Source organism: Scyliorhinus canicula, chromosome 9, assembly GCF_902713615.1.
Source record: "Scyliorhinus canicula chromosome 9, sScyCan1.1, whole genome shotgun sequence".
NCBI lineage: Eukaryota > Metazoa > Chordata > Chondrichthyes > Carcharhiniformes > Scyliorhinidae > Scyliorhinus > Scyliorhinus canicula.
The window spans coordinates 79543944-79568104 of NC_052154.1; the positions used below are offsets into that span (position 1 = coordinate 79543944).

Consider the following 24161-nt stretch of genomic DNA (forward strand, 5'->3'; position numbering starts at 1 on the left):
CGCTCTCATCTGCAAGAATTGCAAGCAGGGAGGATATCAGACGAATGACTGTAAGCAGACTAAATGCTGCAAGCTGTGTTGAGGAGCAGGCCATCTCTACAGGACCTACCTCAAACGTGGCCTTGCTTATGCACAGGTGGCAAAGGCCTAGGAGGCCTAAGCAGATCGAACGACCAGCCTGATTACCGGCAAGCAGATGCGAAAACCTCCAGCCAGCAGAATCGGATAATAGGGGACAAAGCAGAAGATAAGGGGAAAGGAAAGAGGGAGGCTACAGATGGCCAAACTACATCACTGCTTCCCACATCTCCCACCTCTCAGCGGACCGAACTAATGGAGGAGAAATTATCAGAGTGCCAGTTAGCGGGGGTTTGGCAGGTGGCAAGGAGGAGCAGGAAGAAGTTGGAAAAGGTCTGATGTACCATCAATTGAACGCGAGATGAGTTGCTGAACAAAAGTATGGCTTTAATCTACTAGATGTTAGCCCTGCGGTCGATTACAGTAGAAGGACGACCGCCGGGAGTACTGGGTATTTATATCCCGCCCTGGAGGCGGGGTTAACTCAGCCTCTCGACCAATCGGGGAGCCGTCACATGACTGGTCTCAACCATCCGGTCGAGAGGCACATGACCGACCAGGGCCAATGGTAAGCCGGTGTTCTGCACCAATGGCAGGCAGCTATGCTAATAATACCACCACATTCACCCCTTGCGGAGAAAGAAGCCGGGGGGGGGGGGTGTCAACGAGAGCTGGGGGGGGGGGGAGAACTGGTGGTATGAGTAGTAAGGAGCGGAAAAAAAATGTATCCTTGGCTTCCCACTGGCCCAGACATTTAGTAACAGTACATAGTGTCCATACAAGGTCCATGGTGGTGTTGAAGTTAAATGGACTCGATCAGCCTTTTTGTTGCCCGTGTCATCCTGGCAGACCGCCGCAGGGGAGTTGGTGACGTTGGTTCAGCCGATGGTGGTGGTTCAGCTGATGTCCTGGACTCCGGGAGCGATGGTCCTTGAATTGTCTCCGTACCCCGGGCTGGTGATGGAGACGCCATGGATGAGGAAGGGGTGGCCTGGGTGGGGCGCTGGGAAGAAAGGGGCAGGGTGGGTGTCTGTGGTGAAGGGGGGGGGGGGGGGGGGAGGCCGCATGCCAGCGGGTGCCAGGTCCCGGAGGGAGACCATGTCCTGCCGACCGTCGGGGTACTCCACGTACGCATACTGCGGGTTAGCGTGGAGTAACTGGACTTGTTCCACCAACAGGTCGGACTTGTGCACGCGCACATGCTTCCGGAGCAAGATGGGTCCGGGGGCGGCCAGCCACGTCGGGAGAGGGGATCCGGAGGACGACTTCCTGGGGAAAACCAGAAGACGTTCATGAGGTGTTTGGTTAGTTGTGGTACAGAGGAGGGAGCGGATAGAATGTAGGGCATCGGGGATAACCTCTTGCCATCGGGAAATAGGGAGATCTCTGGACCGGAGGGCCAGTAGGATGGTCTTCCAGATGGTACCATTCTCCCGCTAGACCTGTCCGTTACCCCGGGGGTTATAGCTGGTCGTCCTGCTAGAGGCAATGCCCCTGCTGAGCAGGAATTGACGCAGCTCGTCGCTCATAAATGAGGACCCCCGATTGCTATGTATGTACGCAGGGTAGCCGAACAGGGAGAAGATGGAGAGGAGGGCCCTAATGACGGTCGATGTGGTCATGTCGGGGCAGGGAACGGCGAAGGGGAAGCGGGAGTATTCATCGATCACCATCAGGAAGTAAATGTTGCGGCTGCTAGAGGGAAGGGGCCCCTTGAAGTCTATGCTGAGAAGTTCAAAGGGGCGGGATGCTTTGATCAGATGCGCGCGCTTGGGGCGGTAGAAGTGCGGTTTGCACTCTGCGCAGATGTGGCAGTCACGGGTTACTGTCCTGACTTCCTCGATGGAGTAGGGCAGGTTGCGGGTCTTTATGAAATGATAGAAACGGGTCACCCCTGGATGGCAGAGGTCCGCGTGGAGGGAGCGGAGGCGGTCTATCTGCGCGCTGGCGCAGGTACCGCGGGACAGGGCATCAGGAGGCTCATTGAGCTTCCCCGGACGATACAAGATATCGTAGTTGTATGTGGACAACTCGATCCGCCACCGCAAGATCTTGTCGTTCTTAATCTTGCCCCTCTGTGCATTATCAAACATGAAGGCTACTGACCGTTGGTCTGTGAGAAGGGTAAACTTCCTGCCGGCCAAATAGTGCCTCCAGTGTCGCACAGCTTCGACTATGGCCTGGGCTTCCTTTTCCACTGAGGCGTGGCGGAGTTCGGAAGCCTGGAGGGTTCTGGAGAAGGCGGCCACGGGTCTGCCCGCTTGGTTCAGGGTGGCCGCCAGAGTTACTTCTGATGCGTCGCTCTCGACCTGAAAAGGGAGGGACTCGTCGATGGCGCGCATCGTGGCCTTTGCGATATCCGCTTTGATGCGGCTAAAGGCCTGGCAGGCCTCTGTCGACGGCGGGAAGGTCGTGGACTGAATGAGGGGACGTGCCTTGTCGGCTTAATTGGGAACGCATTGGGCATATTAAGCGAAGAAACCCAGGCAGCGTTTAAGGGATTTGAGGGTATTGGGGAGAGGGAGCTCCATCAGGGGCGCATGCGTTCGGGGTCGGGGCCTATCACTCCGTTACGCACCACGTAGCTGAGGATGGCTAGACGGTCGGTGCTAAACACGCACTTATCCTTATTGTAAGTCAGGTTAAGGAGTTTTGCGGTTTGGAGGAATTTTCGGAGGTTGGTGTCATGGTCCTGCTGGTCGTGGCCGCAGATGGTGACATTATCGAGATACGGGAAGGTAGCCCGTAATCCGTATTTATCGACCATTCGGTCCATCTCCCGTTGGAAGACCGAGACCCCATTTGTGACACCGAATGGAATCCTGAGGAAGTGGTAGAGGCGCCCATCTGCCTTGAACGCGGTATACTTGCGGTCACTCGCGCAGATGGGGAGCTGGTGATAAGCGGACTTGAGGTCCACCGTGGAGAAGACTTTATATTTCGCAATCTCGTTTACCATGGCGGAAATATGGGGGAGAGGATACGCGTCCAGTTGCGTAAACCGGTTGATGGTCTGGCTGTAGTCGATGACCATCCGGTTTTTCTCCCCAGTCCGGACCACCAGCACTTGGGCTCGCCAGGGACTGTTGCTGGCCTCGATGACCCCTTCCTTCAGCAACCTATGGACCTCGGACCTGATGAAGGTCCGGTCCTGGGCGCTGTACCGTCTGCTCACGATGGCCTGGAGCTTTCCGTGCTCCCGGAGTCCAGCAGGCAGTCCGTCTTGTGCCCGTTGAGGTGGATTTGCGTCGTTGTCTTGGCGAGCCTGAGTGGAAGTGATGGTCGCGATGGGTTTGCAATCGGGGGTGACATTAGCAAACAAGGAGGGGGGGTCCACTTTGAGGGACGCGAGGCTGCAGACAGTGAGGGGGGTATAGGGCCGCCGAATTAGAAGGTCAAGCTTTGCAGGTTGCACTGGAAGTCCAGTCCTAGGAGTGCCGGTGCGCAAAGTTCGGGGAGGATAAAATAAGATGGCGGCGCCCGCAGGACCCTTGTGGTTGCTGGGGGCGGGGTTAGCGGTGCAGGCGGGCCGATCGGAGTGGCTGAGAGCGGGGGCAGAGAGGCGCGCAGGCCGGGCGCAGGGGCCCGGGGGCGGAGGGGAAGATTGACGCGGAAAGGCCCGGAGGAGGAGATCCCCGGTCGCTGCGCGGCATAGCCGCGACCGATTTGGCCTGGCAGACCGACGAAAAATGGCCCTTCTTCCCACAGCTCTTACAAAGGGCGGAACGGGCCGGGCAGCGCGGGCGGGGGTATTTGGCAAGCCCACAGAAATAGCAGCGGGGCCCTGCGGACTTGTCGGGGCGTCCGCGGCGCGGACCTGAGGGGGGTCGGGAGCGGCGGATGGCGGTGGGGAAGCGTGCCAGGAGGCCCAGGACGCTGCAGCGCGGCTGGGGACATAGGCGCGGGCGTTTAAGTTGGCGACCTCCAGGGAGGTGGAGAGAGTCCGTGCCTCAGTTAGGCTGAGGTCGTCTTTTTCCAGCATCCGCTGGCTGATAGCGGCGGACTGCATCCCAGCCACGTAAGCATCTCTGATTAAAAGTTCCATGTGCTCAGTGGCTGAAACTTGGAGGCAGGTGCAATTCCTCTCCAGGAAAGCGAGGGCCCGGTAAAAATCATCTAAGGACTCACCGGGGAACTGTTGTCTGGTAGCCAGCAGATGTCGGGCGTACACTCGGTTTACCGGCATCAGAAATTGTCATTTTAGCATATCCATGGCAACATCATATTCCTTTTCTTCCTCTATCATTGCGCAGGCCGCCATGCCCACACTGGAATGGAGAATATGAAGTTTCTGTGCCATGGTGGGGGGGCTGCTTGCGGTCGTCAGATAGCTATCGAAACACGCCAGCCAATGCTTGAAGATTTCCGATGCGTTCAGAGTTTGCGGGCTGATGCGGAGGCATTCGGGCTTGGTTCGGAGCTCCATCTTCAAATTTCTAGTAGATTAAATTGATGTACCATCAATTGAACGCGAGACGAGTTGCTGAACAAAAGTATGGCTTTAATCTACTAGATGTTAGCCCTGTGGTCGATTACAGTAAAAGGACGACCGCCGGGAGCACTGGGTATTTATACCCCGCCCTGGAGGCGGGGTTAACTCAGCCTCTCGGCCAATCAGGGAGCCCACTGCTATCTGACACAGGGGCAGTTGTACTTCGGACAATGATGAAAATGGAAAGGGTTTATTCTCATGTGTACCGAAGTACAGTAAAAAGTATTGTTCTGTGATCAGTCCAAAAAGACCGTTCCATATGTGAAAAACATAGGGGGTGGGATTCTCCGTTCCCTGCCACCGATTTTGTAATCGGCGATTGGGCGGAGAATCATTTTGACGCCGAAATCGGGGGCGGCGCATGTTTGATGCAGGTTTTGTATGCGCCGCCCCCTCTGAAACAGCATCATCGCGTCGCGCGCCGCTGGGACGAGCTTAGCGCATCACCTGAAGGCCCTTGCCCGATGCTCCACCCCCAATGGGCTGAGTTCCCGACCGCGCAGGAGACGTGTGGTCTCAGTGGTCGGGAACCCGGCATGTTGACTGTGGACTGTGTCCAGCAGCGCCACAGTCGGGCGGGAGCCATGCTGCTGGCCGTGGGGGCCCTGCGAGAGCTGGGGGGGACTGATGGGCAGTGGCCAGGGAGGCACGATCTGGCAGGTCGGGTCTGCGCATGGCCGGCGCCGTTTTACTGCGTGACCGCTGGAAGTTGTTGCCGTGCGCATGCGCATGCGCGGCCATGGACCCTGCCTTTTATATTGTGGGAGCTGGGAGTTTTATGCAGTGCGCTGCTCGCCCCTCACCGGTCACAGGATCAATGAGGGGGCATCGCCAATTTTTTCAAGTAAAATGCCACAGATCCTCCGCACTTAGCCTCAGAAACGAAGAATCCAGCCCAGGATATATGATAGATACACAATGTAAATACATAGACATCGGGTGAAGCGTTTGGAGCGTAGTATTACTCAGTAAAGAAGATGCATGGAGAGATCATTCAGTCCCTAAGAGGCTCATTCAGGAGTCTGGTAACAGCGGGGAAGAAGCTGTTTTTGAATCTGTTAGTGCGTGTTCTCAGACTTTTGTATCTCCTGCCCAACGAAAGAGGTTGTCCAGCAGGAAGGATGCAGGTATAAGAGGAGTGACAATCCCAGGCAGTAGGGGCACTTAAGTCGAAGACTCCCTGTACATATACAACGTCACTGCCTTCTGCCCGGATCCACTGTCGGTGCACAGACTGATCAATGCCTGCGACCAGTTCGATCTGGCCTCCGGTACCAAGATAAATCTTGGGGAGAGAGGCCATGTTCTTTGGGAATTGGGCTGGCCAATTCCTTGTCCCCTTCACCGTCAGGTCAGACGGCCAGAGGTTGCTAGGCATATGGTTCGGGGGGACCAAGGCAAGTGTTAGAAACTGGAAGGAGCAATTAGGTATGATGAACCCAAAACTGGGTATTTGGGACGGCACTCGCTCTCCCTTGCAGATCGAGGGGAGATTCTTCGGAAACTGGCAGGGCGAGCAACTCCACCACGAAGGAGTGGTGTGAACCACTCCGGCGTCGGCCCCTCCGAAGGTACGGAATCCTCAGCACCTTCAGGGGCTAGGCCGGCGCTGGAGTGGTTAGCGCCGCGCCGGCCTGGTTCATTCCTGACTTCTGTTCTGTCGCGATTACCTGAGCCATTTTCCGCTTCATCTGGGGGTCAAAAATGCACTGCATTCAAAAGGAAACAGATGTACAAACCTCTGTCAAGTCGTCTGTCAAGGTAATTTGGCAGAATGCCTCATCGCCAGAACTTTCAAACAAGCACCAAGACCTAGCTGAGCTGGTGATCAGAAAAGCCCTCCCTACATGCTTGTAGTCTCACCCCACCATCCGTACACTGCCGTCAAGGTGACTTTGGTGGGGAAGAGATCATTGCCCACCTCCTTGTGGAATGTGCTTTTGCAAAGAAAGTCTGGAGAGAGATGAGGTGGTTTTTGTCACGGTTCGTCACAAGCAGCTCCGTGGCGCAGGACTCTGTGCTCCACGGGCTGTCCCCAGGGACGCACACCGGGACAAACATCAGCAGTTGTTAGAAGATCATCAACTTCATGAAAGACCCCGCGTCTGCGTGGGTCTCACCCCAACAACCCAAAGATGCGCAGGGTAAGTAGATTGGCCACGTTAAATTGCCCCTTAATTGGAAAAATAAATTGGGTACTCTAAATCTTTTTATAAACTTTGTTAAAGACACACTTTGATCTGCCTAAAACATGTTGGTCTTCCAGCGCAAAGTGTTGTTCCCCTCCGAGTGTTGCACACGGGCACATTCCAAAACCCAGGACTGGGTGCTGAGGGAAGCACTAAAGCTTGGGGCAGCTGTCGCAGAGGCGCAATGGGGGAAGGTAACTGTCTAAGACTTTACAACCATAGTTAACGGAGAAGAGCGGAATTGTACAGAGCCCTCTCGGGATGTATGACTCACACTGAATGTATACAGTGAATATTACATGTATCACAATTGTATTGAAGCACCTCAGAGTGCAACTTGACTAATGTAGACAAATTAAATATCTTTGCACCATTTGTAAGAGCCATTTTGAATTGTCTGAAATGTTTCTTTGACCGTATTGAAGCACCTCAAGGGTGCAACATGATGTATGCAGAGAACTTTAATATTATTACTTTGTGTGATGGCCATTTTGAAATGTTTGTAATGTTCTTTCAGATATTTTAACAATAAATTATTTTTACAAAAAGATAGGGCATTTCCCATAATTATGACCCCAGGTTTATGCAAATGAGAATTCCTCTCCATATTGTCGCTGAAATATTCAGGCAAAAAGCCCCTATTTGGAATGGGTGCTTTAGGCGAACCTGCTGCATAAAGGATTTTTTTGCCAGGCGAATGTTTTGTTTCTAACTGAGCCACTCTTTGTCTTGATGTGGAGATGCCGGCGTTGGACTGGGGTGAGCACAGTAAGAAGTCTTACAACACCAGGTTAAAGTCCAACAGGTTTGTTTCAAACACGAGCTTTCGGAGCACGGCTCCTTCTTCAGGTGAACCATTCACCTGAAGAAGGAGCCGTGCTCCGAAAGCTCGTGTTTGAAACAAACCTGTTGGACTTTAACCTGGTGTTGTAAGACTTCTTACTGTACTCTTTTGTCTGCCACTTCCATTCTTTTGCCTCTATTAGTCATTTAACTGGCAATTATTGTATCTCAATTTACTTACTGTAATAAAAATCAACAGCACAACATAAGCAGACAATTGATCTTTCTGTGCTGCTGATGCTAAATATTCCAGTCAACCACTCATGTAGCATACCCACAGCACCAGTAAAATATTCAAATGAGTAGGCCTCACATTAACCTAGTTGCATAAAGGGGCTTGAAGAATGGTTATCCCACTGGCTTTGCACAGAGATTAAATTATCAAACCTTATGAATTTACACACTGAGCTAAAGTGGTAAAAGGAAAAGTGGACTGTGTAGTCAAGTGCATGCATATGGGCAGAAAGTAAAATTAAAGGGAGATTCACCACTAATTGCTTTTGTGTCACCTACTAATAGCTGGCCACAGTACAGCATGCACAAAAGCCTACATATTGATCACCCACCCACACTATCAATCACAGATGGAACACAATGCAGGGAAGCTGGTAAAAGAGAAAGAGAAGTGTCTACATTTGTTGGTCTAGAGCAGTAAATTCTGCTTCTCACCATTTCTACTAGTCGTCTCAGAAGGAAACGTAATCGTATTTTTGAGGATCTTGGGAAATTCATCTGGTAACAGAGTGTTGGTGCAAACAGAAAATAGTAAAGATCTAAAAAGAAGATTCACAAGAAATTAAATTTCATTGACTAATGATAACAATTTAAGTTACTCTAAAATAATATTATTTAGCTTTTTTCGTAATCGTTCCTATGAATACTAAAGCACTGAATGAAAAATTATGAAACATATACTTAAGACTGAGTATACACTGTGATTAACATATGGATCCAGTAATTTTGTAAGAAGTTTCTTTCTTTGCTATTTTAATAAAGATGTTTACTCAAATGTTTATTTGGCAAAATTAAATTTCAGATCATAAAAAATGGCTGTAGGGTAGAAAGCACAAAAGCAAAATGTTGAAGAAAAAGGCCGAAGCCTGCTAGAAAATTAATGTTAAATATTATGCAATTACCTCCCAAAAGTGAATTACTGATCTTACATTATGATCATGAGGAAGTATTGAATGGATTTTCCACAGAGGGATAGTCAGCGAAAGTAAATCTTGGGCAACATTTTTTTATGTCTTTGTGGCTGGCTATACAGTGGCATGACCAATAATGTAGAAGTAAATATCTTGTGTACATTTTTTATTCATTCATAGGCTTCGTCAGTTAGTCCAGCGTTTATTGCCCATCCATAACTGCCGTTGAGAAGGGCAACTTTCATTGCTTGCAATGATGTTTATCAGAAGAAAAGTGGATGAAGAAGTAAATAGGTGAGGCGCTGCAGCAGGGAGACACTAGATACCTCAATCAAAAACTACTGCAAAGGAGTATTTCTTCTAAATCTCTTTGCTATTTTTGTTGGTAAAGGATAATGCTGGAGATGGAACCACCACTGAACCAAAATGACTGCTGCTCTGTGCAGTTGAGATTCAAAGTTATGCAAAACACAATAATTGCAACATTATAACCTGAGCAGTCATTCCATTCTGACACCCATCTCCAAAGCTGCCAACCGCTGAAGCTTTGAGATCTGCCTTAAATTCTCCACAAGCAACTAAGTTGGATTTACATCCAAGGAAGTATTGGGAGTAGAACGTAACTTAAACAGAGCTGACCATTTACGTGCAATGCCCTCCTCTATGGGTAAAGAAAGCCGTAGGAATTTGTATGCTCCATTATAATTGTTTCTTGAGTAATTTTTGCTTGTTCTAATCCAATTCCTGGAAAGAAAAACTTGCATTTATATTAGCATCCTCACAATGACTGGAAGTCTCAAAGCGCTATACAGCCAATGAAGTACTTTAGAAGAGTAGTCTCTGTTGTAATGTAGAAACCGCAAATTTGAGCACAGTAAACTCCCACAAACCCGCAATGTCGTAATGATCAGTTATTCTGATGTTGATTGAGGAATTAATGGATGCGATCCAAGGCCACGTTGCGCTCTTGCTTGAGTGCAATGTGGCTGGCGAATACTGGGAGAGCCCTCTTGCAGGATTCCGAGAAGTCTTCACATCTCGTGGAATTCATCTAAGTCCCACAAGGTGTCGGAGTCAGAATGTCGCTGTTATGTTATGCTTCTTCGTGTAGCATAAGCTGCTTCCTTGATGTATGCTCTGACAAAGGAAGGTTCAGACTTGGTGATAGGTTTAACACTTTTATTGAACAGTTAACAATCCTCCAAATTGAGTTCGACTCTCCTGCTAATCTTGCTATAGTAACTCAGTCTAACTAACCAGTCTGCTCTAAGCCATGTGGTGGGTGTGATGCTTCCAATCTGCCCCATCCTTCTCTCTGAGCGTCACCCGTGGAAAGAGAAAGAGCATGTGTTCCCTGTCCTTTTATATGGGTTGCCCCTTGTGGTAGTGTCACCTCTGGGTGTCTTGACTGCCCATTGGTCGTGTCCTAATCTATGTGTTCATTAGCTGTATGTCTGCATGTCATGATGTCTCTGCTGCTCCCTCTAGTGTTTACTTAGTCTTAGTGTATTTACCCCTTGTGTATTTACAGTCATGCATATCACCACATCCCCCTTTTTTGTGTTACATATTTTCTGTACAGTATTAAAGAAAATTGAACAAAATAGGTCGATAAGTGATGACATCTACAAATCATGATGACAGTGATGATTATACAATACCAAATAATATTTATGAGTCCAAAGTTCATGAATTAATATGGTCGAGTGGCTTTCTTGTTTTGTTATTGAAATGTCGATGTTGATATTGTCATTTCCTTGTGAACGCCTTCAGTGTCCCTGTGCTTAAGGAACCAAGAAGTCATCAGGAGGTGTGCAAATGGTCAAATCACTTTGTTGTCTGATTTGGACTCTTTTTTTCTATGCTTGTGGTCGCGATGCAGTATGTCATCTGCCTTGAAAGCTGGTTATCTTGTTCATAGTGGAGCAAACTCATCTGCCTTGAAAGCTGGTTTGCTTGTTTATAATGGAGAAAACTTGAATTGGTGAGATTTGCTGTCATGCCATGGTATGACTGTACTCTTACCAGTGTTAGGAGCTGTGCTGTTACATTATCTTGCATTTGCAGAGTTGCACCATGTCGTACCAGTCGTTGTTCCAATGTTGTTGTTTTTGTCATGCTTGTTGTTGACGTTGGTGCCTTTGGTATGCTTCTTGGTGTCTTTGTTGTTGTTTTCATGGGTTTTGTTGTTGTGTTTGTTATGCTCAATGACCACACCGAGTAGAGATTTCGAGTCCTTCACAAAGTTACTTGTGTCAGTGTCCTTTGTGGCATCTGCTGTTTCATTCAGTGTGTCATCTCTGATTCCTCGGCGCTTCCCGTCTGGAGTCAAATCCGGTTCACTGGAATCATCTCTGGCTTGTCGATGCTCTCCATCTGGCGTCCTTTCTGGTTCACCTGAATCAGGTTTGGTTTCTTGACACTCCCCGTTCAGAGTCATTTCAGGTTTACTTGAAACATCTGAGTTGTCACTTGAATCATCTGAGGTGTCACTTGAATCGTCTGAGGTGTCTTGATGATCCCCGTCCAGAGTCAAAACGTTCAGCAATGCATTTTCTTGTGGAGAGGCGCGAGTGGATCAGGTTTGAATTAACGTGGTGTCACTGCAGTCACTAGTAGCCGCACTTTGATTGTCGAGTGCCTCTGTACATACTAGCTGAGATCTGCCAGTCTTGCTGAGATGTTGCACATCTTGTATGGGAATTGTGAAGCCTTTGTCACTTGTCGCACATACAGTGGGTAGACCTTCAGTGTCTTCTTGTTGGATAGATGAGCTGGGTAGACTGTCAGAGTCTTCTTCTGGTGGCTCAAATAATCTGGGTAGACTGTCACAGTCTTTTTGTTGTTCACGTGAGCGTGGTAGACTGTCATAGTCGTCTTGCTGTGCACTTGAGCATGGCAGACTTGCATCGTATGCTGCTGGTTGATCAGATAAGGTTGCTAGGCTCTCATGGTCTCGTTAATGCAAGAACTGCGCTCTGGAGTCTTGCGTTGCTTTCATCGTGGAGTCTGTCAACAAGCTCACTGTGGAGGCTTGTAACACTCTCTCTGTGGAATCTGGCATAATTCCCTGTGTGGAATCATGCAGTGGTCTCGCTGTGGAGTCGATCTGTATGCTTTCAATGGAGTTGTGCAGTGGTCTCGCTGTGGAGTCTGTCATCGCTTTCTGTGCGGAGTCGGGGACTCTTCGTGGTGCGTGGACCACTCTCTGTATGGAGTCGGGGATGCTTCGTGGTGCGTGGACCATTCACTGTGTGGAGTCGGGGACTATTCGTGGTGCGTGGACCACTCTCTGTATGGAGTCGGGGATGCTTCGTGGTGCGTGGACCATTCACTGTGTGGAGTCGGGGACTATTCGTGGTGCATGGAGCACTGTTCGTGGTGCGTGGACCACTGGTTTGGCATCAGGCCGCACTCTGTGGGCTTGTATCTCTCTCTGTCTCTTGGCGTCAGGCCGCTCTCTGTGGGCTTGTACTGCTCTCTGTCTCTTGGCGTTAGACCGCAGCAGAATCCTGTACTTCTGGGTTAGGATGTCATCTCTGCTAGGCTGAGGATCCTCAAATCCAAAGAACTCGTCCATGTCTGTGTTGGATTCTTCACTGTACACCACATCTCGTTGCGGTTCGGATTTGGTACTGAGGTCGCCACGTCCAATGATTAAATAATCGTCTGAGTCGTAGTCTTCAAGGACCATATCATCACTTTCTGTGTCGGAGCTGTCATTGTGCTCGCGATGTCCAAAGAAGAAATCAATGTCTGAGTCGTAGTCTTCAAGGACCAAATCATTTCTTTGGGCGGTGCTAACTGCTTGTTGTAGGGTTCTGCGGAGGTTACTTTCAGCTACTGGTCGAAGTTCAGGCATTGTGCTGTCGTTCCACGTGAAAGAATTGTGTTTTACGGCTTTAACATTTTAAAAAACTTTTTTGGGACATTTCCCCTTTAAGAGGGCATGGTCCGGGGCCTCTGTGTCATGACGCTTGTGACGTAGAGCTTAGGAATGGATTGCGCATGCGCAGATCGCTTCTCCTTTATTGTGCGCTTTTTGCGCAACTGCACATGGCGGCTTCTGGCGCATGCGCAGAACACTGATTTGCCGGTTCGGGTCTTCTGGGGAACTGCGCATGTGCGGCTCCTTTCTCAAGATGGCCGCCAATCAAAACTGCTGTTTTCCTCTGCTGCAAACCTACCTGTGCCTCGTGGTGAGTATAGGCTCCAGTTTTACCGATTTTATTTTGTGTTCACCTCACAGTAGTTTTCAAACTTGTCCAGGACTGTCTTGAAGTCTCTCTTGGTTTGCTCTTTGGAGTACTTGAAGGTCTTGAAGATTTCTGCTGTACTTTCACCCGCAATGGTGACCAGAAGATTTATTTTCTCAGCATCAGCCACGCCACCGAGGTCGGATGCTACCAGGTAGATCTCAAATCTCTGTTTGAATGCATGCCAGTTGGCACTGAGATTGCTGTGGTACCGGAGCTGCTGAGGACCTGAATCTCAAACATCTTGCCTGGGTGCTGTTGCTGGTAGTCAGGGATCTTGAGTTGAACTATATAGATTCAACAGGGCACTACTAGTACCATGTTGTGTTCTGCTTCTTCATGTAGCATAAGCTGCTTCCTTGATGTATGCTCTGACAAAGGAATGTTCAGACTTGGAGATAGGTTTAACACATTTATTGAACAGTTAACAATCCTCCAAATTGAGTTCGACTCTCCTGTAAATCTTGCTATAGTAACTCAGTCTAACTAACCAGTCTGCTCCAAGCCATGCGGTGGGTGTGATGCTTCCAATCTGCCCCGTCCTTCTCTCTGAGTGTCGCCTGTGGAAAGAGAAAGAGCATGTGTGCCCTGTCCTTTTATGTGGGTTGGCCCCTTGTGGAGTGTCACCTCTGGGTGTCTTGACTGCCCATTGGTCGTGTCCTATTCTATGTGTTCATTAGCTGTATGTCTGCACATCATGATGTCTCTGCTGCTCCCTCTAGTGTTTACTTAGTCTTAGTGTATTTACATTAACCCCTTGTGTATTTACAGTGATGCATATCACCACAGTCGCCTGCAAGGAGTGGGACCAAATGGCCTGTGCCGAAGCCGGTTTAAACTGATTTTGGCTAATTTACCCAGTATCCACCGGCATTGTGGGATCCAACAGCTTCGCCAGTGAGGCCGCAGCCAGGCGCCATTCAGCACTGGTCCAAACAAACGTGAACCAGGCGGAATGGCACCCGGGGGGGGGGGGTGTATCCTGGGTCATCGGAGATCTCTGGGATCAGGTTCAGTGTAGGGTGGCCCCCTGGCCTTCCCCCAGAACGTGGGCACCTTGGCACTGCCACCATGGCTCCTCCCCCTCCCCACCCCCAGCCACCCCTCTCGGCTTTTTCCCCCACCACCTCACTTCTATTCACCAGCATCACCGGCTTGAGTTACAGCCCCTGCCCAAAGGCACCTCCCCATCCCACTCCTCCGCTCAAGGAAGAAGGCTCCCTGCTGACCTTTCCCTCCCTCACCCAAACAAAGGCTTCTCCTAAATCCCAGGCCGCCTCCTCCAAAAGCAAACAAACAAATTCTAAACACAAATAGTCCCATAAAACAGGAGAACGGTGATGGCAACATCTATCCCCACATAAACTTTTCACCCCTACTATTCCTTACAATCCCAACAGTATACAGCAAACCCAAAAAAGCACCCCTTCAAAACGAGAGAACGAAAATCCCCGAATCCCCAAACATGTTCCCAGCCATTACGAAGTGCCAGCACCCAGCTTCCCCAGCATTGTCCACTCAGTGCTCCCCCAGTTTATGCTCCTTAATGAAGTTTTCGGCCGCTTCTGGGGTCTCAAAATTGATGTGTTGGGTACTCTGGATCTGTGGAGACTGTGTTTACCTTAGCAGTAACATAGACAGGCTACCAACACTTGTAATAGTACAACACTATTTTATTAAGCTAAGAACTGTTGAACATACTTGCACTGTGGGTCGACACTATGTTAGATTAACTGAAGACCTATGCCTATCCTGACCTGTCTAAACTGTTAGCACATGGTGAAAGTCTGTGCTACTAGCTGTGAGCTCTGTCCGTCTCAGAGGCTGCATCCCGAATGAGCGAGAAAACTAGTGCCCTCTGGCTTTATAGTTAGCGTGCCCTAACTGGTGATTGGCTGCTGTGTTGTGTGTGTTGATTGGTTTTGCAGTGTGTCAGTCAGTGTGTGTCTCTGCCTCATTATATACTGAAGTGTATATTATGACATCCCCCTTTTATAAAAAAATGTGTGTTCATGGTAATAAATAATGTATGATGAGAGTGTTCCTAACTACGTGTGGCATGTGGAAGCATATTTACAAGACTATGTACATAAACACTATTTACGTTGGAAGGTGTCTAGTGCAGATGGGACAGTATACAACAACCAGTGAGTTGATTAAACAAAGCAACAAAACAATTCAGAGAGTCCATGAATTCAGATAGTTCATAAATTTAGAGCGCGATTCTCCGCCCCCCACGACGGGTCAGAGAATAGCGGGAGGGCCTTCCCGACATTTTTCCCGACCTCCCGCTATTCTCCCCCCCCCCCCCCCACGGCCGCCCCACGACACGAATTGCTGCTCACCGTTTTTTTACGGCGAGCAGCGATTCTCCCCTATCCGATGGGCCGATTTCCCAGGTCTTTACGGCCGTTTTCACGAACTCCAACACACCTGCTCTCACAGTTCGTGAAAACGGCCGCAAAGTGCCGTTCTCGAGAACCATGGCACCGATTGGCATGGCCGCACCACGGCCGTGCCAAAGGTGGCATGGGCCCGCGATCGGTGGGCACCAATCACGGGCAGCGGGTCCGAACCCCGCGCACTCTTTGTTCCTCCGCCGCCCCGCTGGATCAGTCCACGGGGCGGCTGAGGGGCATAACGGCCCGCGCATGCGCGATTTTCACGCATATGCGTGATGACGTCATCCGTGCATGTGCGGGTTGGAGCCGTCCAATCCGCGCATGCGCGGCTGACGTCATTATGCGCGTCAGCCGCCGTTACCCTTGGCGCGCGGGCTTAGCGAAGTTCGCTAAGCCTGCGATGCCGAGGTTCACGGGGCCCCGCTGCTAGCCCCAACCGGGGAGCAGAATCGGGTCCCGGGAGGGGGCGCGGAGGCTGCCGTGAAACACGGCCAGTTTCACGGCAGCCTTCACGACTCTCCGCATTAGTCTCTGAGGTGGGCGACGAATTCTGGTTGACCAAAGGAGCATTTGGCCCTGTTGAGGCGGAGGCCATGCTCATGGATCCATCGGAAGACGCGTTCGAGGCGATCAATGTGCTCCTGCGGGGTGGTAGACCAGACGATTATGCCATCCACATAGACGCGAACCCCTTCAATACCTTCCATCACCTGTTCCATAATCCTGTGGAACACTTCCGATGCAGAGATGATACCAAACAGCATCCGGTTGTAACAATACCGGCCAAAGTGGGTGTTAAAAGTGCAGAGCTTCAGGCTGGATGCGTCGAGTTGGATCTGCCAGAACCCCTTGGATGCGTCTAGCTTGGTAAAGAATTTGGCGCGAGCCATCTCCCAGGTGAGTTCTTCGCGCTTTGGAATGGGATAGTGCTCTCTCATAATATTGCGGTTGAGGTCCTTGGGATCAATACATATTTGCAAATCGGCAGAAGGATTTTTCACGCATACCATGGAGCTGACCCAGTCAGTTGGTTCCGTTACTTTTGAAATTACTCCTTCGTCCTGGAGGTCCTGCAGCTGCTGCTTGAGGCGGACCTTGAGGGGTGCTGGGACCCTGCGAGGTGCGTGCACCACAGGCGTGGCATTTGGTTTCAACAAGATCTTATGAGTGTATGGGAGTGTGCCCATGTCCTCGAATACACCGTGGTATCGGTTGATGATGGCGTCCAGCTGCGTCCTAAAGTCAGTGTCCTGAGATGCAGATACGTCAGCAGGTGACAGGGAGTGAACCCTTTGGACAAGGTTCAGTTTACATGCTTGCACACCAAGTAGGGAGGCTATGGAGGATCCCACTATTTCAAATGGCAGGTTAGCCTTTAGTGACCAGTGCGCCACTTCAAGCTGGCATGAGCCACTGGCAACAATGGCATTACCATTATAGTCCAATAGCTGGCAGGCTGATGGCAGGATGGAAGGCTTGACACGGAGGCTTTCGAGGTCAGAACGCACAATGAGACTGGCTGAAGCGCCGGTGTCCAGGCGGAATCGTATTCAGGATCGGTTGACTGTGAGGGTGGCACACCACTCGTCGTCCGGATCAATGCTGAATATCGGGAGAGGCTTGACTTTTGTCTTCGGAGGCATCTTGTGTTTGGTAATGATGCCGACCCGAAATGGTTTTAGGGTCCTCGGTGTCAAGGTCCGGCATCAGGTCAGGATCGGATTCGGTGACCGTGGGCTGGATGGCGCGGACATCCCTGCGTAGCTGGTTCGAGCGACGAGAGGTAGTAGGTTGAGCAGACCTGCATAAAGCAGCATAGTGGCCAAGCTTGCCACATTGTAGGCAGTGTCGGGATTTTGCAGGACACTGCCGCTTTAAGTGGGCGGAGCCACAGTTGCCGCACATCGTGACATCAGAACGCTCAGTGCACCACTGCGCATGCGCGGTGCGGTCGTACGCAGTGCGCGCCTGCGCAGTGCGATCTTCGGCGTCGCCGTCCCCTCGTTCGGTGCGCGCATGCGCAGGAGGCCGTGAAAAGCGCGCGAAATGGCTGCCCTCATCCAGGCTGAGGCCCTGGAGTTGCTTGATTGCTTGCACCCGTTCTGCCTCGTGGGGACCGCTTGAATGTGCGAGTATCGGTTAGTGGCGTGTTCATGCAGAACGCAGGTCTCGATGGGAATCACAAGGATGAGCTGTTTAACCTTGAGGAGCTGCTGGCGTAGGGGGTCCGACTGAACACCGAAAACGATCTGGTCGCGTATCATGGAGTCGGAGGTGGATCCGTAATTACAGGACTGCGCAAAGATGCAAAGGTGGGTGAGAAGACTGAAAAGGTTCATCCTTACCCTGCAAACGCTGTTGGAAGACATAGTGGTCGAAACTTTCATTTACCTCGATGTCGCAGTGACTGTCAAATTTGAGGAGGGCCTTCTTGAATTTGGACTTGTCTTCACCTTCAGCAAAAGTGAGAGAGTTGAAGATATGAATGGCGTGGTCCCCGGCCGTGGAGAGGAAGAGAGCAATCTTCCTTGCGCCTGAAGCAGCTTCCAGGTCTGTGGCTTCAAGGTAAAGCTGGAACCGCTGTTTAAAGGTTTTCCAGTTGGCACTGAGGTTGCCGGTGATGCGGAGCGGCGGTGGGGGGCGGACGCTGTCCATATTGCAGGGTGGCTGATTGCTGGTCGATGGCAGATCACTTGAAGGTAGGTCTAATAAATTCTAACATCACGTACTGGTACCATGATGTGTTGGGTACTCTGGTTCTGTGGAGACTGCGTTTACCTTAGCAGTAACATAGACAGGCTACCTACACTTGTAATAGTACAACACTATTTTATTAAGCTAAGAACTGTTGAACATACTTGCACTGTGGGTCGAAATTATGTTATATTAACTGAAAACCTATGCCTATCCTGACCAGTCTAAACTGTTAGCACATGGTGAAGGTCTGTGCTACTAGCTGTGAGCTCTGTCCGTCTCAAAGGCTGCATCCCAAATGAGCGGGAAAACTAGTGCCCTCTGGCTTTATAGTGAGCTAACTGGTGATTGGCTGCTGTGTTGTGTGTGTTGATTGGACTTGCAGTGTGTCAGTCAGTGTGTGTCTCTGCACCATTATGTACTGATGTGTATATTATGACAAAAATAATACTCCCAGCCTCCGAATGTCACACATAATTTTGCCAGGCAGAGCATCCCAAACCTGATCTGCTGCTGGTACAGCACTGCCTTGGCCCTGTTGAGCCCTGCCCACCCAAGAGCTATGACAAAGGGTCAACTAGACTCAAAACGTTAGCTCTTTTCTCTCCTTACAGATGCTGCCAGACTTGATGAGATTTTCCAGCTTTTTCTCTTTTGGTCTCTCAATTTATACCCATTTGAATAATAATCTGCCTTCCTATTTTTGCTACCAATGTGGACTACCTCACATTTATCCACATTATAGTGCATCTGGCATGCATATGTCTACTCACTGTCCAAATCCCATTGATGCATCTCTGCATCCTCCTCACAGCTCACCTTCCCACCCAACTTTGTATCATCTGCAAATTCTGAGATAATATATTTGTCCAAATCATTAACATATAATGGGAACAATTGGGGCCCTAGCACAAATCCCTGCGGTACTCCACTAGTCACTGCCTGCCAATCGGAAAAAGATCCATTTATTCCAACTTTTTGCTTCCTGTCTGCTAACCAGTGTTCTATCCATCTATGACAATGCCCACAATCCCATGCTATTTAACATGAGACCTTCTTGAAAGCTTTTTGAACGTCAAATAAACCACATCCACCGGTTCTCCCTGGTCAACTCTACTGTTATATCTTCAAAGAATTCCAGTAGATTTGTCAAGCAAGGGGAGGCACGGTGTCACAGTGGTTAGCACTGCTGCCCACGGTGCTGAGGACCTGGGTTTGATCCCGGCCTTGGGTCACAGTCCGTACAGAGTTTGTACTTTCTCCGTGTCTGCGTGGATTTCACCCCCACAACCCAAAGATGTGCAGTGTAGGTGGATTGGCCATGCTAAATTGCCCTAATTGGAAAAAAAATTTATAAAAAAAGATTTGTTAGGCATGATTCCCCTTTCACAGCTCCATGCTGACTTTGTCTGATTATACCACTGCTTTCCAAATGCTGTGCTAAGAAATTCTTGATCATGTACTCTAACAACTTCCCCATTACTGATGTTAGGCTCATGTCTATAATTCACGTTTTCTGTTACCTCCCTTTTTGAATAGTGGGGATATATTAGCTAACCTCCAATCTATAGAAACCTAGAAACCATTCCAGAGAGCAAAAACTTTTGAAAATGACCATACTATTTCTAGAGCCATTTTCTTTAGTACTCTGGGATGAAGATTATCAGGCCCTGGAGATTTGGCAGCCTTAAATCCCATTAATTTTCTAAATAATATTTCTTTGCCAACATTAATTTCCTTCAGCTCCTCTCAGAAGCATGCATTTCTCAGAGCGTCCGGTAAATTATTCATGGCTTCCTTTGTGAAGACAGAAACAAAGTACAAATTTAGTTCCTCAGCCATTTCTTTGTTTTGCGTTATGATTCCCCCATTTCTGACTGTGAGGAACCTACATTTCTTTTTATCAATCATTTTCTCTTTACATAGTTATAGAAAAGAAAGGTTCACAGTCAGTTTTATGTTCCCTGCTAGCTTACTTTCATATTGTATTTTCCCCTTCTTAATCAATCCCTTGGTTCGCCTTAGCTGAATTCTAAACTGCTCCTAATCCTCAGGTCTATTGGATTGGATTGGATTGATTTGTTTATTGTCACGTGTACCGAGGTACAGTGAAAAGTATTTTTCTGCAAGCAGCTCAACAGATCATTCAGTACATGGGAAGAAAAGGGAATTATCAAAATTCAAGAACATACATAAATACAAGATATACAATGTAACTACTTAAGCATTGGCATCGGATGAAGCATACAGGGTGTAGTGTTTTTAAAAAAAAATAATTTTTATTGGAATTTTTTACAGAAAATATAAAAAAATATAACAACAAACAATAATATGCCCCAAACTACCCCATAACAACCATAACACCCCCCAAACCGTATCAACACATGTATCCCATCCCCCCCCACCTCCCCCCCAACCCCAACAAGAGAACTTAACCATAAATTAAAATTAAATAAATCAAATTTAAATAAAACAAACAAACATAGTCCTCGTCAGCCCCCCCCCCCCCCCCCCCCCCCGGGTTGCTGCTGCTACTGTCCCAGTACCCTATCGTTGAGCCAGAAAGTCGAGGAAAGGTTGCCACCGCCTGAAGAATCCTTGTACTGATCCTCTTAGGGCGAATTTGACCTACTCTAGTCTAATAAAACCCGCCATGTCATTGATCCAGGTCTCCACACTCGGGGGGCCTCGCATCCTTCCATTGTAGCCAAATCCTTCGCCGGGCTACTAGGGACGCAAAGGCCAGCACACCGGCCTCTTTCGCCTCCTGCACTCCCGGCTCCACCCCAACCCCAAATATTGCGAGTCCCCATCCTGGCTTGACCCTGGATCCCACCACCCTTGACACCGTCCTCGCCACCCCCTTCCAGAACTCCTCCAGTGCCGGGCATGCCCAGAACATATGGGCATGGTTCGCTGGACTCCCCGAGCACCTGACACACCTATCTTCACCCCCAAAGAATCTACTCATCCTCGTCCCAGTTATGTGGGCCCTGTGCAGCACCTTGAATTGAATGAGGCTAAATCGCGCACAGGAGGAGGAAGAATTAACCCCCTCCAGGGCATCAGCCCATGTCCCGTCTTCGATCTGTTCCCCCAGTTCCCCCTCCCACTTAGTTTTCAGCTCCTCTACTGACGCCTCTTCCACCTCCTGCATAACCTTGTAGATATCGGATATCTTCCCCTCTCCGACCCAGACCCCTGAAAGCACCCTGTCCCTCACCCCCCTTGCGGGAAGCGCAGGGAATCCCTCCACCTGACGTCTAGCAAATGCCTTTACTTGCAGATACCTGAACATGTTTCCCGGGGGAGCCCAAATTTCTCCTCCAACTCCCCCAGGCTCGCAAACCTCCCGTCGATAAACAGGTCCCTCAGCTGTCTGATGCCCGCTCTGTACCAATCCTGAAATCCCCCATCCATGTTCCCCGGGACGAACCTATGATTCCCTCTCAACGGAGCCTCCATTGAGCCCCCCAATTCTCCCCTATGTCGCCTCCACTGCCCCCAAATCTTGAGGGTAGCCGCCACCACCGGACTCGTGGTATACCTCGTGGGAGGGAGCGGCCACGGCGCCGTTACCAGGGCCCCCAGGCTCGTATCCCCACAGGACGCTCTCTCCATCCGTTTCCATGCTGCCCCCTCCCCCTCCATCACCCACTTACGCACCATCGACACGTTGGCCGCCCAGTAGTACCCCGAGAGGTTGGGCAACGCCAGCACCCCCCATCTCTACTCCGCTCCAAGAAGACCCTCTTCACCCTCGGGGTGCCATGCGCCCAAACAAATCCCATGATGCTGCTGGTCACCCTTTTAAAAAAGGCCCTAGGGATAAAGATGGGCAAGCACTGGAAGAGGAACAAGAACCTCAGGAGAACCGTCATTTTGACGGACTGCACTCTACCCGCCAACGACAGCGGCACCATGTCCCACCTTTTAAATTCCTCCTCCATCTGCTCTACTAGTCTGGTGAAGTTAAGCTTATGGAGAGTCCCCCAACTCCTGGCCACCTGCACCCCCAGGTACCTGAAACTCTTCACTGCCCTCCTAAAAGGGAGCCTCCCGATTCCCTCCTCTTGATCTCCCGGGTGCACTACAAATACCTCGCTCTTTCCTAAATTTAGCTTATAGCCCGAGAAGCCCCCAAATTCCGCTAACAGCTCCATCACCCCCGGCATTCCCCCCTCTGGGTCCGCCACATACAACAGCAGGTCGTCCGCATACAGCGATACCCGATGTTCCTCCCCACCCCGCACCAAACCCCTCCAACTCCCTGACTCCCTCAATGCCATAGCCAGAGGTTCAATATCCATTGCAAAGAGCAAGGGGGACAGGGGGCACCCCTGCCTGGTCCCACGATAGAGCCTAAAGTACTCCCATCTCCTTCCATTTGTAACTACACTCGCCATCGGAGCCGCGTAGAGCAGCCTCACCCATTTGATGAATCCCTCCCCAAATCCAAACAACTCCAGCACCTCCCACAGGTGCCCCAACTCAACTCTATCAAACGCTTTCTCTGCGTCCAGCGCCACCACTATCTCCGCCTCCCCCTCCACTGCCGGCATCATGATAACATTTAGCAGTCTCCGCACATTCGTGTTGAGCTGTCGCCCCTTGATAAATCCTGTCTGATCTTCGTGTATCACCTCTGGCACACAATCCTCTATCCTGGTGGCCAGGATCTTCGCCAGCAACTTAGCGTCTACATTTGCACTAGAGTGCTGAACTTGTGGCATTTGAGTGTGACAGTGAGAGTTTGGTGACTGAGGGAGTTAGGTGAAGAGGGAGTAAGGTGCTCCTGACATTTAATTTCCTATATTTATCAAAGAGCGTGAAGGGAGTCAGGAGTTTAGAGTACAGCTGACTGGAAGCAGAGTCAGAGGGCAGAGGTCCAGTTGGTCTACAGGGCAGCTAATTCTGTAAAGTAAGAGGGGATGGAGGCTAGGGCAGTTGCATGCTCCTCCTGCAGGATGTGGGTGGTGAGGGAAACCACTGGTGTCCCCGCTGACTATACCTGCGGGAAGTGCACCCAGCTCCAGCTCCTCAGAGACCGTGTTAAGGTACTGGAGCTGGATGAACTTCGGATCATCCGGGAGGCAGAGGGGGTTATCGAGAAGAGTTACAGGGAGGTAGCCACACCAAAGGTACTGGACAAGAGTAGCTGGGTTACAGTCAGGGGAAAGAAAACTAACAGGCAGACAGTGCAGGGATCCCTCGTGGCCGTTCCCCTTCAAAACAAGTATACCGTTTTGGATGCTGTTGGGGGGGATGACCTACCGGGGGAAGGCCCCAGCGGCCAGGTCTCTGGCACTGAGTCTGGCTCTGGGGCTCAGAAGGGAAGGGGGGAGCATAGAACAGCAATAGTAATAGGAGATTCAATGGTTAGGGGAATAGATAGGAGATTCTGTGGTCGCGAGCAAGACTCCCGAAAGGTATGTTGCCTCCTGGGTGCCAGGGCCAGGGATGTCTCGGATCGTGTCTTCAGGATCCTGAAGGGTGAGGGTGAGCAGCCAGAAGTCGTGGTGCACATTGGTACCAACGACGTAGGTAGGAAAAAGGGTGTGGAGGTAATAAACAAGTTTAGGGAGTTAGGCTGGAAGTTAAAGGCCAGGACAGACAGAGTTGTCATCTCTGGTTTGTTGCCGGTGCCACGTGATAGCGAGGCTAGGAATAGGGAGAGAATGCAGTTGAACACGTGGCTGCAGGAATGGTGTAGGAGGGAGGGATTCAGGTATTTGGATAATTGGAGCGCATTCTGGGGAAGGTGGGACCTGTACAAGCAGGACGGGTTGCATCTGAACCAGAGGGGCACCAATATCCTGGGGGGGAGGTTTTCTAGTACTCTTCTGGAGGGTTTAACTAATTTGGCAGGGGAATGGGAACCGGATTTGTAGTCCAGCAACTAAGAAAGCCGATATTCAGGACGCCAAAGCATGTAGTGATGCAGTGGGGAAGGTAATACTAACAAAGGAGAGTACTTGCAGGCAAGGAGATGGGTTGAAGTGTGTATACTTTAATGCAAGAAGCATCAGGAATAAGGTGGGTGAACCTAAGGCATGGAACGG

At 50.1% G+C, this 24161-nt stretch overlaps 1 protein-coding gene across 2 annotated transcripts in view; it reads right to left on the bottom strand.

The window, feature by feature from the left end:
* Nucleotides 1-24161, bottom strand: part of LOC119971461 (diacylglycerol O-acyltransferase 1-like) — a 423136-nt gene that overhangs the window by 162797 nt on the left and 236178 nt on the right. For both annotated transcript variants that reach the window (XM_038807022.1, XM_038807020.1), the window contains one exon: nucleotides 8272-8375. In XM_038807022.1, coding sequence (XP_038662950.1) covers nucleotides 8272-8375 — 104 coding nt within the window. The remainder of the gene's footprint in view (nucleotides 1-8271; nucleotides 8376-24161) is intronic.